Raw genomic sequence first — 18,226 nt, forward strand, 5'->3', positions numbered from 1 at the left:
CCCTCCATGTTTTATATTATTACAAAAGTAAAATGAAACAAAAACCTCAATCAGAATTTACTGTTTTTTTTTCAGAACAAAATTAATTTTATCAAACAGTAATCAATACTTAACTTCTTCTTCTTCTCATTGGCACGACAGCCCAGGATGGGCCTTGGCCTTCTCAACAAGCCTATGCCAAGACATTCTTCCCTTAGCCAAGGTTCTCCAGTTTATTATCTTTAAAACTTGTAGGTCCTTTTCAAGGCAGTCTAAAAATCTTAGGTTTGGTCGTCCTCTTTTTCTTGTACCTGTTGGCCTGGCACAGAAAACTTTTTTGGTTGTCCTGCTATCCTCCATTCTTATAATGTGGCCTGCCCATTTAATCTTTTGAATTTTGATAATTTAATGACATCAGGTTCTTTATATGCTTTGTAGAGTTCCGTATTTGATCTTCTAAACCAGGTACCGTTTTTACTTATTCCACCAAAAATGCTTCGCAGTATTTTTCTCTCAAAACTAGCTATCATATTTTCTTCTCCACGGGTCATTGTCCAGGTCTCACATGCGTATGTAAGCACTGATCGTATAAGACATTTATAGAGTAACACTTTTGTTTTTCTCTTTATTAGGCTTGACTTAAGATATTTTCTTAGGCCATAAAAATACTTATTGGCCATCGTGATTCTCGTGTGTATTTCTTGTGTAGTGTCATTTTTGTTGTTAATCTTAGACCCCAAATAGGTGAAGCTATCAACGGCTTCGAATTTGTATGCTCCAATTTCAAGCTGTGTTTCTTTATAGCCAGCCTTTGTGCAGGGCATATATTTAGTTTTATTTTCATTGATTCTTAATCCCATCTCAATGGCTTCCTTCTCCAGACATAAAAAGGATTGTGTTAGTGCTGTCTGCGTTCTAGCGATAATATCTAAATCATCAGCAAAAGCCAATATTTGAACCGATTTGTTGAAGATATTTCCTCGGGTGTTGATGTTTGAGTCCCTTACTATTTTTTCTAATGCTAGATTAAAGAGAAGACATGCCAAGGCATCTCCCTGTCGTACACCATTTCTAATTTCTATTGGATGGGAAAGACTATTCTGTATCTTGACCATGATTTTGGTTTCACTTAGTGTCAAGCTAATCAACTTCACTAGTTTCTCCGGTATATTAAATTCTCTTAGGGCTGATATTAGAGTTTTTCGGCTAACACTATCGTAAGCTGTTTTAAAATCAATAAATAGATGGTGCGTGTCAATACCAAATTCTATTGTCTTCTCCAAAATTTGCCGGATGTTGAAAATTTGCTCTGAGGTGGATCGCCCTTCCTGAATCCGACTGATAATCTCCAATTATATTGTCGACAAGTGGGAGAGTCTTTTGAAAAGGATGTTAGAAAATATTTTATAACTTGTACAGAGCAAGCTGATTCCTCTGTAGTTTGAGCAATCCAGTATATCTCCTTTCTTATGTATCACACAGGTCATGCTGGTTTTCCACTCTTCAGGGATTAATTCTTGCTCCCATATAGCTCGTACCAGATCATATATTTTCTTCGTGACACTTGTTCCCCCATTTTTAGAAATTCTGATGGGATTTCGTCGGGGCCTGGTGCTTTATCGTCCTTTAGCTTTTTTATTCCGTCATCGACTTCTTCTAATGTTGGCGGTTCCACAATATGTTGGTTATAAATTTCAATGTCTTCTGTAGGTGGTTCATGTTCATCACTAACTCCATTCAGTAGTTCATAAAAATGCTCATTCCATCTCTCCAATACTTGCATTTTGCTAGTCAAGATTGCTCCATTCTTGTCACGACATGAGGTAGTTCTGGTTTAAATTCCTTTCGTCCTAGGTTTATTTCCCGAAAGAAAGCTCTGCTTTCATTAGATCCCCTTAAATGTTCAACATTTTTTAAAAGATCCTCGAGAAATGCCTTCTTCTTTGTTTTATGAATTTTCTTCTCCTCCTTCTTGCCTCTTTGTATTTGATCTCAGCATTTCTAGAATTTCTCTTATTCAGCATCTTTTTATATGCTTCATTCTTTTTTTCTGTTATCATGTAGCATTTACAATCAAACCAATCTTTCCTTTTAGTTTTCTTAGCTTTTCCAACAACCTCGTTACCAGTCTTAACGATTGTTTCCTTCAAAGAGTTCCATTTATGCTGTCTTCCTCCCCATGGTTATCCTTAGATTCTTCAAGATTACTGTCAATTTGATTCCGGAATTTGAGCTTAATTGCCTCATCTTTTAGTTGTTTACAGTCAAACTTTTCCAAACATTTTCCTCGAATCTTTCGAATGTTGGAGATTCTAGCTCGTAGTTTTGCTATTATTAAGAAGTGGTCTGAATCTAAGTTGGCACCTCGGTAGGTTCTTACGTCTTCAATATCCGATTTATGCCTGGAATCTATCAAAAAATGATCGATTTGATTATATGTGATCCCATCAGGAGATCGCCAGGTCATTTTATGTATCCTCTTATGCTGGAACATTGTGCTTGGTATGATCATATTATGATCTGCAGCGAAGTCAATAAGTCGCTTTCCATTGTCGCTTGAAATGTCATGGAGACTAAATTTGCCAATTATTGATCTAAATTCTTTTTCCTTGCCAATTTTTGCATTTGCATCCCCTAGTAACACTTTGACATCATTTTTTGGGCAGGATGCATATAAAGCATGCAGTTCTTCATAAAAGAGCTCCTTTTCCACACTGTCCTTGTCTTCAGTTGGAGCATGAAAGGTAATGAAACTGTAGTTGAAAAAAGCTCCCTTAATCCTAATTTTACATAGTCTTGATGATTTGGTGACATAATCTATTAATAATGGCCTTATCCTTTTACTCAGGATAAAGCCTGTTCCAAATATGTGTTTCTTCTTATCACAACTATAGATAACTGTGTGATTTTTCTTTTCAATTATTCCATCTCCAGTCCATCTGACTTCTTGGATGGCCATTATATCGATTTGATAGTTTTCATCTTGATCAATCAGCATTTGTTGTCCTTTATTCCTGTACAAAGAGCGTATGTTCCATGATCCTACTCTCAATTCCTTAAATCCTTTTCCTGTTCGTCTCCGAGAAGTCTGTCCGGGTATATTAGCTTTTTGAGAACTCGCAACAATTGTTTTTTTACAGGGTGAGGTTGTTAGCCCCACGCCTAACCCCCAACCTGGAGGACCAGGGTGTTCCTCTTCGTCTGGTGTCTCCCCTCCGACCAGTCCGGCTTGGGTGACCCTGCCAGGAGCCGAAGCTCCCGCCGGCATAGCTCTCGGGATCAACAACACACACAAACCACAACACCACGTTAAGGTGGGAACACCATCGTCAATACTTAACTGCCTCAATATAAAATTTTGACTAAATCTTGTATTGTTCCAACACTTTTATAAAATTCGGGTTCTATTATAAAGTTTCAGATATTTTCCGAACGTGTAGCATATCGTTTAACAATAAGTCATGAATTTTATTTCCTCGGAGATATTGTTCACAAATTCAAATGAGAGGACAGTACTAATAGTCTTTGTAGTAGCATGATAAGGTGTAATCACGTATTTAATTTAAGCAAAATAAATAAATAAATACATTCATATATGAATGAATGTATTCATTATTGAATGATTTATACATGCATTCATTCATCTGCATGAAATAGACTAATCTTTAATCAATCTCCACATTACAACTTTTATTTTTAGCTGAATTTGATGCATAGATGTGTGTCAAATCAATTAATGCAACATTTAAGACAAAGAAATAAAAATTTCAATTGTGTGTTTGTGCAAATTATAAGGAACAGTTAAGTACCTTATAAATGGTTTGAGAATTAATGGTCTATTAATAAGTAAATACATTCTATTTATAGTAATAATATAGCTCTATTTAACAATTTAAGTAATACATAGTACATAGTATACAATTTAAGTAAATATATAGCTCTATTAATAGTGCTATAAATATACACTTTCCCATGAAGCGTGATACGTAAATTAAACGTAAATTTTGGGGAAATAGGTAAAATCAATACTCTCTATACGTAAATTTTACGTAATATGGACAAAATGAAAAAAAAAAAAGCTTTGTTATATTTTGGGTAATATTAACGGAAGGGATTTTACCAACTAAAATTCGGTAAGATTCTTTTCGTATATTTTGCGTAAGATTAACGAAATAATATTTGCTATTTAGATTTAGTAAAAACGATTCTGTGTATTTTACGTTATATTGACGTAGCAAATTTATCATTTAAATTTCTGTTTGAATTTATTTACGCAAATTTCTGCTTTTCAGATAATCACTTTTCTGTATAATTTGACGTTCCAACTTATGTACATTTTGACATATTATTGACGTATAATTATTTATAATTTGATGTTTCAGTTCTACGCAAGTTTAAGGAATGCTTTGTAAAATTTAGCCGGAAATATACGTATTTTTGAAGTAAAATTGATGGTTTTCTGCTACTGGGCTTACTAATAGTGTAATAAATATGAAATATTATTAAGCATGACAGTTATGTTACGAACTCTAACTATTTACTGGAGGTGAAATGTTTGGGAGTCGCAGGTTAAATGCTGGAAGAGCCACAAAGTAGTGAAAGCGCTGAGTGGCTTTTAATTAGGTTCTGGAGTTCGATCTCCGGTAGCAGCTTGAAGCTTTCTCATCTTCAGATTGAGAATTCTAGAATGTTTGGTAAGTAAGGCGGCGATTGCGTAATGCTGACTACATTGCCATCATCTTACCGATGGACCCAAAATGAGTCACTGGGGTACCAGATCCACAACGGGATGTTGCAGGAATTACATTCTTAAATGCTGGAAACAAATTGTTTTCAAAATATTGGATAGAAAGAAAAATAAGAATGAAATTGTGCATTAATACAGTATACTCTTCGATATCTCAAAGTTGAAGGGACGATAAAAAAAAATTTCAAGATAGTGATTTTTGAGATAACAAGTTCAGAACGAAATAAACTGCTGTTTGTAGAAAATGCAACACCATGAAAGAATCATCAGAATCAAATGAAATTTAATGCAGAAACGACTTGTACTGATACAAATAAATGATGAAATTTTCAAAACAAAAGAAACAAATTAAGCGTCCGAAATCAGTATTTGGTGCAGCCACCACGCGCTGCAATAAGTGCTGCTATACGACGTGGCATGGAGTCAAACAGATGTTGAATATCTGCTTGAGGAAGAGAATTCCATATCGCTTGTATGCGCAACCAAAGTTCGTCTTTGGAAACTGCAGGACGCGGATCACGAGTGAGACGCCGACCAACCATATCCCACACGTGCTCAATAGGCGACATATCCGGCGAATAAGCAGGCCAAGGAAGAAGTTGCATGCGTTGTGCTGAACAGAAGTCTCTAACAGTCCGCGCAACATGTGGGCGTGCATTATCCTGCTGAAAGATAGCTCCAGGGATGCCTTGAAGGAAAGGAACGACTTCGGGCTGTAGCACTTCACGGACGTATCTGTTGCTATTGAGATTACCCTCAATTCGTATCAAATTGGATCGTCCATGATACGAAATCGCACCCCAGACTATAACTCCGGGTGTTCGACCACTATGTCGTTCAATAATACACTCAGGAAGGCAGCGTTGACCGGCATAACGTCTAACACGAACACGGCCATCATGGGTCCACAAATTGAAGCGTGATTCATCTGAAAAGACAACTTGGTGCCAATCAGCTCGCCAGTCTCTGTGCTCAAGAGCCCACTGCCGACGCAGCCGTCGATGATCCGCCGTGAGGGGAATCCTGTATAATGGCACCCTTGCACGCAATCCACGGCGCAGCAGACGACGACGAATTGACGAAGCCGACAATTGTACACCTGTAGCAGTAGACCAATGTGCTGCCAGCTGCCTGGAGGAAGCTGTGCGATCATTCACCGCCATGCGGAGCAGGTGTCGATCATCGCGCTCTGACGTCACCTTCTGTCGTCCAGTGCCTGTTTTTCGAGTTGTTCGGTGCTCGTCGGTCCACTGCTTCCAAACTCACATCACTGTGGAACTGTTCCGCTGCATACGAGCTGCTATTGCGCGATAGGAAAATCCTCCTTCTCGAAGGCCGATTATCCTCCCTCGTTCAAACTCCGTAAGTTGCTTGAATTTCTTATTCTTCCGTCGTGGAGGCATACTCAGGTCTCACTAAACGTTTGCCACTAACAAATAATCATAGACTATTTTCAACGTCCCGCTACAGCACTTTATTTATACGCTTTCAGCATCAATTCAGAGGGCGCTGCGCGCGCCACGCACGCGCGATGGCTCTGAAACTTTATTAATTTGCATAATATCCTATAATTGACATTTGCTGCGAATTTCATTTGATTCTGATGATTCCTTCATGGTGTTGCATTTTCTACAAACAGCAGTTTATGTTCTGAAAAGTTAACAAATATATTTGAAAATATTATTCTAAAAAGTAGTCATGAAACATAAGAATAACTACAATTAAATAGGTATATATTGCTAATTTTATTTTTAAAAGTAAGACAAGAACAATTATGCATTCATTAGAAAATAATTGGTTTACCATGAACTTACATTGTGACTGTTCCGAAAAACTTCATTTTCTATTTAAAAAAAAATTCAACATAGCAAAGTTTTGAGAAAAAAACCTTTCGACATAGGAATTCAAATTAGCATTAGGTGTATATATAATGCCAAGGGGGAAAATAATTTTTTGACAAAACAAGATTTTCGATGTATTGAAGTTCGAGATATTGAGAGTATACTGTAGTTCTTCTCTCCAACTTAAACAAGAAAAAGCTAAAAATGAATTACTCACGTCTTCTCTTAATTCAAGAGGCATGATGTCCGAAATATATAGCAAGGCCAATGGTTCGGACATGGCTACAGCCATCCAGGATGCGCAATGTTCTCTCTTATTTTGAGGATGACGGGCAAAAAAATGGCTGTAACCTAGGCTACCATCTTTAATAACATGATATTTCATCGAACGGAAATATACGTTCATTTCCTTCATGTGTCTAATGAAGAATCGTAGAGCTAAGAAGTTCGCTATAGATCTAAAGATGAATGACGAATGATGAAGTTTTAAATATTTTTCAATAAAATTTAAAAGATACTGTAAAATATATGCAAAATAAATGAAAAATAAGATCTATGTTTAAAGAGGGAAATTATTTTATACTTAAACACATCTTGAAGAATAGAGAATTTTATCAAAATTGCTTTTAAGTTGTGTAAGAATAAGTTATTGTTAATAACATATTTTTCATGTTAACAATAATGATAAAAATGGAACAGCATGAATGGAAAATGGAGTTAGGTTAAGTTTTTCTATGCTTAACCCTTTGGCATATCATTTCTTGATATAGAAATGATTGTGGGGGCGGAGTTATCGACAATGCCAACCTTCATCTATCAAAAGGTACCTCGTGATTGAATCAAGTTAGCATGTCTTATATACCAGTGAATTGATGTTTAATTTTCGTAGTGGTAGTTACGCCACAATACTCCTCCACCAGAATTTTATCAGGGATAGAATTCGATGAACGGATCTCACTAGTTGCTGTTCTTGTGAAAGACCGGGAGAGCCGGAATTAAGATCACCGGGTTTTTGAGTGCTGAATGTGAGAGGTGTATTTACTTCACAGTCGTAGTCACTCCTGTGTTGCCATTAGCAGTCGAGTGTATGCAGGCAGACGTTGTGTTTAATCGAGACGAGACTGAGTAGCAACAGCGTGAGGAGGTGGATAATGTCGCAGTCACAAGTAGCAAGTCAACTGTTCAATGTGGATCATCCAACGAAGTAGGCGTTACCGTCAAGTTATTTAGCGAAGTGGGCGTAACTGCGTGTTCAAATCGCGTCCGGGTCACCACTTATCTTTGGCGAGAAATCGGTTGCGATTATTATAAGTCTGCATTTTTAGGTAAGTCTGCCGCCAAAGATAACAAAAAGGAGAAATTCTAAATTTAAACATAACTTTAATAAAAGCTTAACAACAAAATTAAAAACATTCAAGAATAATCGAGTAAGTAATAACTGAAGAAAAACGTAAAGCAGATTACGAAAAGAGAAAAGAAAAGTAAAGAAAAGAACTAGGTATCACGATGGTTTCGATGGTAACGAAGTCTTACGATGATCACATTTTATTTCTTGAACCTCAGTTCAGTTCAAAGAGAGCGTATGTTGAAATTTTCAGGTTCGCCAGAGCATGAACTTCTCGAATCAAGTACGATGATTACACCACATAATCTTTGATTGCACTGTAGACAACATCTCGCAACGGAATGTTGACAGAGATGCCAACTGCTTCTGACATGCCAAAATAATTAAAAAAAATGGTAAATAACTGCAAACTAGATTTTGCATATATTTGACTATTTTTGCTTGCTTTTTAAAAGGCATAGCATGACATAACTACTATAAAGTGGTGAATTATATAAGCCTACGAATAGGGGTGGATAAAAATCTACTAAATTGAATTTATTAAACCAAGAATCACAACTGATAAACTACCACTTTGAAAAATTTTTTTGTTGTTCGAAGCAAGTTGGCATCTCTATGTTGAAGACGTGTGAGACACGTCAATTATTGTTTTGACATAAGAAACAAATGACGTCCCTCAGACGTCTTCGTATGTCAAGGGGTTAAATACTAAAAGTGAAAACGTGAATGAAATTCATAGTTTGGTTAACTTTTCATCTACTAAGCCTTGACACAGATCTCTCGTCTCTCTTATATATTTTGTGGTGTATCTTTTATATATTTTTTCTCACACTCGAATTACAAGCAAAAACTTATTTTGGTAGTTTTTAATTACTAAAAAACAGCTTAACAGATACTAAAAAAAATCAGTAAGATTACTACTAAAATATAAAATACAAAAAAAGTAATTTGAATTTTTTTTTCCATTCATATTCAAAAATGTATCAAATTGATTTTGTACATTAAAGAAATTTCAATGATGAATAATTGTTTCGCTTAGATCTAAATAACTGCAAATAAATGCAAATTGAAACAATTATTGTTTGGAATTGAGCCGTATTTGAAGATTTTACCATTAACACAGAAAAAGATACCGGTGTTTCGCTTTATATTTCATAACCATAAATTATTAAAATGCTTTATACAATATTTTTTTCACTTATTTTGATCGAAATTAATAAATGAAAAAAAAGGGAAATGCAAAAAAAATGGGAAAAAAATATTAAAAAAAAAGTCTTATGATTTCTTTGATTATCGTATTATTAAAAATGAAGTCATTTTCAAATTTTTTTTTTTTTTTAACTTATGGAAGTGTCTTACTCAAAAGTTTGAAGTGGTTATATAATTAGCAAAATAATATAATCATTATTTACTGTTATTCTAATAAAAACGCTTTTAGATTTGATTTTAATCCATAAATAATGTCCATAATTCGTTTTCAAATAGTGAAAATATAATATTTTTATCTCAATAAGAAAGCGAGATAAGACTTAATTTAATTTTTTCCCCGTATTAAACAGGAAATGTTGGGAACTTCCTGCTTCATGACAAGTTTTAATTTTGTTTTTCCACTTTAGAACAATACATTTCAAAACCTTTTTTTCCTTTCGTTAATTTATTTCCCAAAATTTTTAAAACATTTTAAAGTTTCATTTTATAACTCACTTAAATGATAGAGAGACAAAATATATCAGCTTAATTTAGGAATCATTAAAAAAAAATTTTAAATTTCTTAAGTTTTTCAATATTTAAAAATACTTAAGAAAAACAAAGCGGAAGTCTTTGTTCAAAATAACTTTTATTAATTTTTAGGTAAAACTTGTTTATTACATTCAAAATTAGAGTGTTAATTTTTAAAATTTGTAAGTTTCAAAATTTTGTATGGGTTTTAAATCGTACTCGTCCTAAATAAAATTATTTAATTCAGTGTTTTTGATAAATATTGTATTGTACATTGTAAACATGACAAGATTAGGACATTTTTCTCACATTTTATGTGACAAAATACTTACATTTAAAATTAACAACTGCTTTGTTCCAAATCAGCATTAATTTATAATTACATCAACGATAAATTAATAATTACAATATAATAATTTATTTATCAATATGCAAATAAAATTTTTATAAAACCCGATAATTATAAAATACAATAAAATACATAATCGTAAAAAAAAAATATATATTTTTTGCATTGTACAATCGACTTACCTATGTGTATAATTCTTTAAGATCGAATAAAGTCCAAAAACTTCGTCTGCTTCTTGAACTAACACGAACTTTTTTGTAAACTCATTTTCTAATCCAGTATGAGTTATAAAGAATTTTAAAATGTTGCAAATAAATGTCTGAAAAAGAGTAAAATGCGTAAAACGCAAAGTTATCCATTTTATTACAAAAGAACTTGCAACAGTAAAATGCAAGCAGCAAATGGAAAATGTTGCTAGCACTTAATATTGTTTTACTGTTGTTAATCTAGTTTCTCCAACTATGCTCTTTGAGTGTTTTTGCCGTCAAACATTTTGTAACTTAAAAGCAAAACAAAAAACGCCAGCAATACTTTAATTCTGGGATTTTAAATTTTAAAGGCTATGTGTGAATGGTTAAAAAAATTGAGAGAAAGGAAATACTGGAATAATTGTTTTCTTCTTCTATGCAACTTTTTTAGAATACTAAGATAAAAAAAGTGTTTTTCACTATTACCTTTACGTTTTTTCTCTGAAGATTAACGAATTTAATCGTTTTTTTAGTTTCCTTATTTATGATACAGAATGGTTGCAATTAAAGTGATCCTATTCAGTCCCTTCCAGAATCCCGTTTCACTTATTGAATTTTGATGATATTCCGTTTATTTATAATATAGACTATGCGAAAACGATATCTGCAATAGAAATGGTTCTAATTTTGATAACTAGGGGGAATGGTGGCTCCGCAAGATTCATCTAAATCATTAAAATTTATTCAATTGCAGAATGTGCTTAACGTGTACTCCATTGACATAATTGACGTGGTAAAATCTCATAATAGCATGTTCAATGGTAGAGTGAAGAAACTCTCGAGAGAATTCAACAACATAGTGTGCAGGTTTCCAACTCGGGAAAGTTTTAATTCCTCCTTCTTAAGTATTTTGATGATCCCCACGAGCAGAAATCATTGGGATTTTCGTCAGATGAACGAGAGGAGGAGAAACATCCGGAAAATCTCTGGATCCGGAATCGCTAAAGTTAGAACGAAGCAGTTTTATAAATTAGAGCCCGAAGTACATGACGTTGACATGAAGACATATCAGTTCATGTAAAGTCCTGCTGTCGAAAGAATTCACTGCACCACGCACTTGAGACAGAGTAGTTGTAGGAAATTGAGAAGTTAGAATTTTGATGAAAAGCGATCCGAGGATAAAATCATCCACACAATACAGCCACGTAATCAGAATGCATTGGTTGTTGGCGCAGGACATCAGGAAGTAAAGCAGTACGCATGTGGCACTTTTGATTACTCACAGCCCCATTCAAAATAAAGTGTGGATCATCTGACCATAGAATTATCCAAGGTCACGCATCATCAACTTTCATTATCTCCAAAAATCGGCATGCAAATATGCAGAGCATGTTTTGAGCTCTTTAGGTTGCAGAATTTGCATCACGTAGATATTATAGAGACAGCACTCTAAAATGGATAGCAGATTTTTCTTACTGCTGACCACGGAATCGGTAACTCTAGTGCCTCCAATCCAGCACTTGCAGAAGAATGGCTGGAACTGGGCGCTCTTCGATATGAGTTTTTCGTGATCCTTTAAGCGAAGATATCCACGGAGGGCAGCTCAGCAATTAATAAAATTAATAAAGCTATTAAGCAACTAATGAAGCCAAGAAATTAATAAAACAGCTTTACCAGTAAAGCTTCTTTCTTCAGTAAGGTCATAAGTAGCGATGACAAAGTCACGTGGAATAATTTTCTGGCTTTAACTGCAAACTTCAAGTCTCTTTATTTATTTGAACAAATTACGTAAAGAAGTTTTGAAAAATCCCCATCTGGTTGTCAAAATTTGAACTATTTTTTTATTGCAGAAATTTTTGCCCGTAGTCCATTCCTATACGCTAAATTTCGTAAAGTTTTAATAAGTAGAACGTAGACTCAAATTATAACTCAAATAGTAGTATCAAAAGTAGTCTAACACAATAGATCTCCATACTTGCTAACAAACGTGAAATTTGATAACTTAACATAATATATTAACGCATGAACATTTCTACTTACGACGTTATCGCTTTCTGTCTCTGCACACCCCCACAGTTTAGGCTCGTAATTGCGTCCGTAATCTGTAAGGTTTTTTTCAGCCTCCTTAACTTTATTTACAGCAATTTGAGAAGCTGTAGTATCATTCACTGTACTTTCAGTCGTACTTGCATTTTTATCTTCAACACCGTAGACATCGAAGAACAGTTTATTCTAAAAATAGAATTTTTAAATACTGTAAAGCTGCTATTGACTCAATTAAAAAAAAAAAAAAATTTTTTTTAGTCAAAAATTCAAATTTTTTAAATTTGTCATTGTTAAATTAAAGAACAAAATTTCAAATTATTTTTCATAAATCATCATTTTATAAATTATCTTTTATAAATCAAAAACCGAACAAAATAAGGAAAAGTAGACACTGAATTTCAAAATGAACAAAGATGAGTTGGCCCAATGTCCAAATAAGACCTTCATATCATTCTAAACAAAATATATTCGCTAACAACGCATTTACTTCATTTTTAACTTTCCGACCACCACCTAATAATATTTTAATTTCTGTCGGCGCCTAGCACCTAGTTTTAACTGATGGACGCAAGCGTTGCCGGTTTAGATTCACGTATTGATGCCACATTATTACAAACTAGGGGGCTTCGTCCACTGCTCGCTGACGCTCGCCAACCCCCGGAGCTGCTTTCGCAGCTCATTTCGGATTGCTTCGCAATCCGATGCTCGCTTTGCTCGCTCATTGGATACGTTCTTAGCGTCTAGCTTTTGTATACTTTTTTGAGCACTGAAGTTCCGAAAACTTTTCACTGTAGAAAATTCTAAACCTGTGCATTTCAATATTAATTTGAAATTGAAAACAGTTCGCATATTTTTCTTAATCACACTATTCTAAATTTCAGTTGTTGAGAAAAGTAACTTTTGTAAGTTTTGTTTTAAAGTCTTTCCCACCAACCATGTGTTGTAAAACAATATGAAATAGTACTGAACGCCGGATGTAAAGCATCGGCTTCGATGAAGATAATTTTGTGAGAATGTTTTTGATAATTCGGTGAGAATTCACCCGATTAGACATATGATACTCACTACGTGCTCTTGCGCGCCGAAGCCTATCAATTAAAGCGTATTAGCGTTTTATATAATATGGATAAGCCATATGATGCTCACTACGTGCTCTTGCGCGCCGAATCCAATCAATTAAAAATGAAAACTGTTGCCAGCGCGAGAAAAGAAATATCATCGGTTTTATTGATACATACGTACGTATTAGCGTTTTATATAATATAGATAGATAGATTATGTGTTTTTTTTAATAGTCTCTCTCTCTTTACGTGATCTGAATATTATATTTTAATTGATGGAATTACTTAAAATCTTTTTCTAACAGCCAATCTGTACTTTGTTTAGAGAATATCACATTTATGAGCTAGTTCCTTTTATTTATTTTCCTGATCATCATTTAATTATTTGGTGGATGAAGCACACCGAAAATATTTAATCCTAGACTATGCCTCACATAGGCCTCATGATGCATTCAGAGAGGATTGCTAAGCTTCCATCTTTAGTTTTTTGCAGTGATTTATCAAAGAAACGCTTATAAAAATTATAATCAAGAACAGAGAGTCGAGGGGATAGAGCGTTTGTCTCCTAATGAGGTGACACAGGTTTGAATCCCCGCAATGGCTGGTCGATACGAATTCCGCATCCGCAGAAATTAAAAAATAATCAGGTGTTGGTTGAAATTCATTGTGAGCAAGTATATTCAGTTTAAAATAATGTGAAGGGTCTTATTTGAACGTTGGGCCAACTCATCTTCGCTCATTTTGAAATTCAATGTCAGCTTTTCCTTATTTTGTTTGATTTATGGTTCTGTTTGTGCAATAGAAATAAGCTGGAGGTGTTTTAGTTTTAAAATAAAGCTGGTATGACTTATATGAAAAAAGAAAGTAAGGCTTTTATCTCAATCATGGAGTTGACGCATTATTTAAATAAGGTCTTGATATAAAGTAAAGAATGTATTTTTATCGTTTCAATTTAAATTACTAAATAATTAGATAACAAAAAAATTTAGCATCGTAAAAATAAAAAATAAAAATATTACAGTTCCTTCAGATATATAGTTTCATTCAGATAATGCAAAATGGGATTGAAAAAAAAATTATCAATTTATTGTACTACTTGTAAGTTTCATGCATTACAAAGCAGAATATCGTTTCCTTAAGTGCAAATAGTTAATTAAATCTAGCAACAGTAACGTTTAGTCTTATCGCCTTTTCCCACAACTAGGATTTGTACATTTTTCTAGTTTATACTTGAAAATATCTGTTTCTAGACTATTTTTATCTAGCCAATCCCGCATATTTTATGAACAATAATGTTTTTTTAACTCTTAATTGTTTTTAAAATTTGATTTCGTTGATATAAAAAAAAATATAGAAACCGCTAGCGAGGCATCATAAATATCCTTCTCAATGGTTTTGAAGCTTTCCCATTCTTCACTGATTTTATTTTCATTCATTTTATGGTAACGCAATGTTTTCTTGACAATATCTTCATAACCATCAATATATGAGCTATTACTTTCGCTGTTACCTTTAACACTGACCTAAAATTAAAAATTTCAATATTATTTCAAATACAACAAAACCCGGCTCTTGAAAAAAAGAGAGAGCTAAAAACAACACTGGTAGAAATTTCGCTGCAATAACGGTTAAATAGCAATTTATTTAATTGTTATTAACAGTTAAACAACCATAAAAACATAGTTAAACCGTAAAAAAGACAATACTAAAACTATAAATTGTGAAGGAAATAAACGTTTTTTAATTGTTTTTACCTCATACGGTTTAATAATCAGAATTCTTTCCGCGCCAATTAGGCCCAGCTTACGAAGCCATTTTGTTTTGCGCACTATGTATATACTGTAGCTGGAAGGGTTAATCGGGCAATCTCATGACCGGCTAACCATAGATTTGAATCCCAGCGTTGATGACACAATATTTCTTCCATTCTTTCAATACAAGTTCCCAGTATCCTACACTCTTCAGTGACTATTAGAATACGAAAATATCATTCCCGCATAAATGGCGCAACACCCACAGAGCTCCAATAGCCGTTCAATCTTTATTTTTATGGTTTAGTAACGATGCTAGTTGTAAATGGTTACAAAACCGAATAGTTTTGTATTCACGGTCGTTTAACCGTACCAGTTGTAAACGGTTTCAAAACCATGAAGGCAAAGAAATGTTCTTAGCCATAAACTTCAAGGTTAATCGGATGGGCAGATTGCTACCGGTTATTTCACCTTAAAATCAAAATGAAAATTCGAACAGTGTATAAAAGCAGTGTCTAGGTTTACACAGCCTATGTGGAAACAGCTGGTAATAAACCCCAATTGTGCAAGTTGTTAAAATAATGTTTTATCCATTATGTATTTAAAGTATTTTTGTTGTTTTATATGTAAAATGTATTATATGTAAAAAAAAAACTATGTGTAAAATAGTTAAGGCATTAATAGTAAATCAATGCCTGCTTAGGTTATGTCTTTTTTTTCAACTATCGGCTTTCTCAATCGTGGTTGATAATGCATAGCTCTTGCATCTCCATGAATGAATAGCAAGCTAGGTAACGTCTTGAATTTTTAACAGATTTAGTTAAAAACGTGACAACAAGCAAACAATATTCCGCAATAATTTCTCCAAATATACATTTTTAACCTTTGTCAAACATGAAGTTAAAAAAGTACGCACAATATAGTTTTCAAATCAATATTTAAGTTAGGTAAAAAAGAAAAACTTTATTAAAGCTTAACAAATTATTAACAAAGAAGATAGGGACCTTCCTACAGTGTGTCCTGTTTAAATAAAGCCACATTGATTTTGTGCTATAACTGGACACAAATAAATTCAATGGGAATCAAAGATATATATTAAGTAAGTTAACATCTAAACAAGTATTTATATAAAGTAACTAGCTTCTTGCTTCACTTGAACAGGGAGAAATCGAATGGGTAAAAAAAAAAAGGAAGGATAAAATTGTCCCACCGAAATTAAGCCACTTTTGAAAATATCTGCCATATTCTTATATGATTTAAAATATGTGATGTTGCATGCCATGTACCAAGCCCAGGAGGACAGTAGCATTAATGTTGTGTCAAGTTTCAATAATGGCAGTTTTTAATACTACCACAGACGGAGGCTGTTTTTTTTCTTGAAGGGAACAACATACAGCATTACTGAGAATTAGCCTTTCATGTTTTATTGTTGCTTGATATCAGGAGGGGGATGATTGCTTGAGCTTGAGATTATGACATGTACCCTATTATCCAAAAACCATTGCATCAAAGATTTGGCAACGTAAATGTAGGCATTCTCTTGCTGGAAAATCCAACTTGGCTACACAGTTAAGAAAAATGTTCAAATGCCGGTAAATGAGCTACTAGCACTTTTTGATCAGTGGTAATCCTCATGCGTTTAGGAAGAGAGGTTAGTTTATCAACATAGCCGAAGCCTTCCTATAGCCTTTATGAGCCTTCACATTTCTGTTTATTCGGAGAAAATTTTCTGCTTATTTCTCTCATGTACTGTTTCAATTCACATATCCGACAAGAAATTTGCGATATAAAAAAATTTAGCAGTGGAAAACGTTGAAAGCTGCCCACTAGCAAAGGAGAGTAGACAATAAAAGAATTAACATGACGCAGACTGTCTGTGCTATTACAATGATATGAGAAAAGAAGATTTCCTCTCTGTTACAGAGCAAGGTGGAGGCACAGTATGTGATTTCATCCATGGTGGTGGACTTAATCTAGCCTCTCTCTCAGGTCGCATGAAGGCTACCGATTACCAAAACGTTCTAGAAGCTGATCTGCTAGAATTTGTAAGTAGAATTGTTGTACCAAGTCGTATTTTCCAGCTGGAAATACATATATATTATTATTGTTTATATTATAATATTAGTATGCAATATTTTATGAGATATGATCATTTCTACACACGTGCAATAAACTGAGAGAATCAGGACTTTCCGATTTTCTTTGCGCTTGAAAAATGAGGAAAGCGTATTCGTCATGTGCTTCCAAAATAGCCAACGTTTCTTCTAATGTTGGCGAGTTGAAATAGAAATCGTCAGATAAATGAGGCCAATCTCCTAGCCCAAGACGATTCAAAAACTCCGATATCGTTTGCATTGCATTGATTTCAGATGCAGCTGAAATGTATAAAGAGAATTTAATACCAAATGAGCACGAACACTTTATTAAAAAAGCACATTTAATTTGCAGAATTAAATAAATGATATAGAAAATCATTTTGTGAATATATTTAATTTTTTAACTGGAAAATTAATTTTTTTTAAATTTAAAAAGTAATTTTTGTTTTATTTTTTAATGAAAAATATTTTTAAATATTTTTAAAAAAATAATTTTTTAAATACAGTAGAATATAATTTCTGTTTTTTAAAAAAAAAATCTGTTTTTTTTATTAAAGTTAATATCGAAGTGTTTTGCGTTTTTTCAGGTATATGCATGTGTAATGAAATGATGTAAGATACAATGACATTAAAAAAAAGATGTGTTTGATATGAAGATTTGTTGTAATTTAGGTTTGTAATATTTGATTGAAGTGAAAGTTCTTATAAAAAAATCTTAACTTAACTGAAACTCATGCAGGATTCGAACACTGTTTTCATCTTCTCCGCGGAACTATTTGCAGAACCATTCACATTCTGTAACATATCTGAAATAGTCAATAAAATAGTTCTTAAAGTCTTCTGAAATAGTTAATAAACTAGGCACAAATTAGGCAACTTACCTGCCCCTAGGAGAAAATATGCCATTAAAATTTCAGTTCATTTACTTCTAAATTAAAAAACTTACAGGCTGACGAATAAAAGTGGTGCAACAGTTAGGCTGTTCGCTTTCTGCGGAAGAGGTTCGAGGTTCATTCCCAACCAGGAGAATAAAATTTTGTCTCTACGCAATTTATTTTTTCTAAAAAGATAAGTAACTATTTACTATGCTTTATTCAATTTTTG

At 33.6% G+C, this 18,226-nt stretch overlaps 1 protein-coding gene across 1 annotated transcript in view; it reads right to left on the bottom strand.

The window, feature by feature from the left end:
* The window catches only part of LOC107450772 (neprilysin), a 68,473-nt gene that overhangs the window by 41,587 nt on the left and 8,660 nt on the right, over positions 1-18,226 (bottom strand). Inside the window, exons 6-11 of the mRNA XM_087154169.1 lie at positions 17,848-17,928; positions 17,190-17,401; positions 14,634-14,798; positions 12,209-12,400; positions 10,163-10,299; positions 6,785-7,025 (exon numbers count right to left, since the gene is read on the bottom strand). Coding sequence (XP_087010295.1) covers positions 6,785-7,025; positions 10,163-10,299; positions 12,209-12,400; positions 14,634-14,798; positions 17,190-17,401; positions 17,848-17,928 — 1,028 coding nt within the window. The remainder of the gene's footprint in view (positions 1-6,784; positions 7,026-10,162; positions 10,300-12,208; positions 12,401-14,633; positions 14,799-17,189; positions 17,402-17,847; positions 17,929-18,226) is intronic.

The sequence above is a fragment of the Parasteatoda tepidariorum genome, chromosome 10, assembly GCF_982258835.1.
Source record: "Parasteatoda tepidariorum strain Cologne lab strain chromosome 10, Ptep-v5.0, whole genome shotgun sequence".
NCBI classification, from domain to species: domain Eukaryota; kingdom Metazoa; phylum Arthropoda; class Arachnida; order Araneae; family Theridiidae; genus Parasteatoda; species Parasteatoda tepidariorum.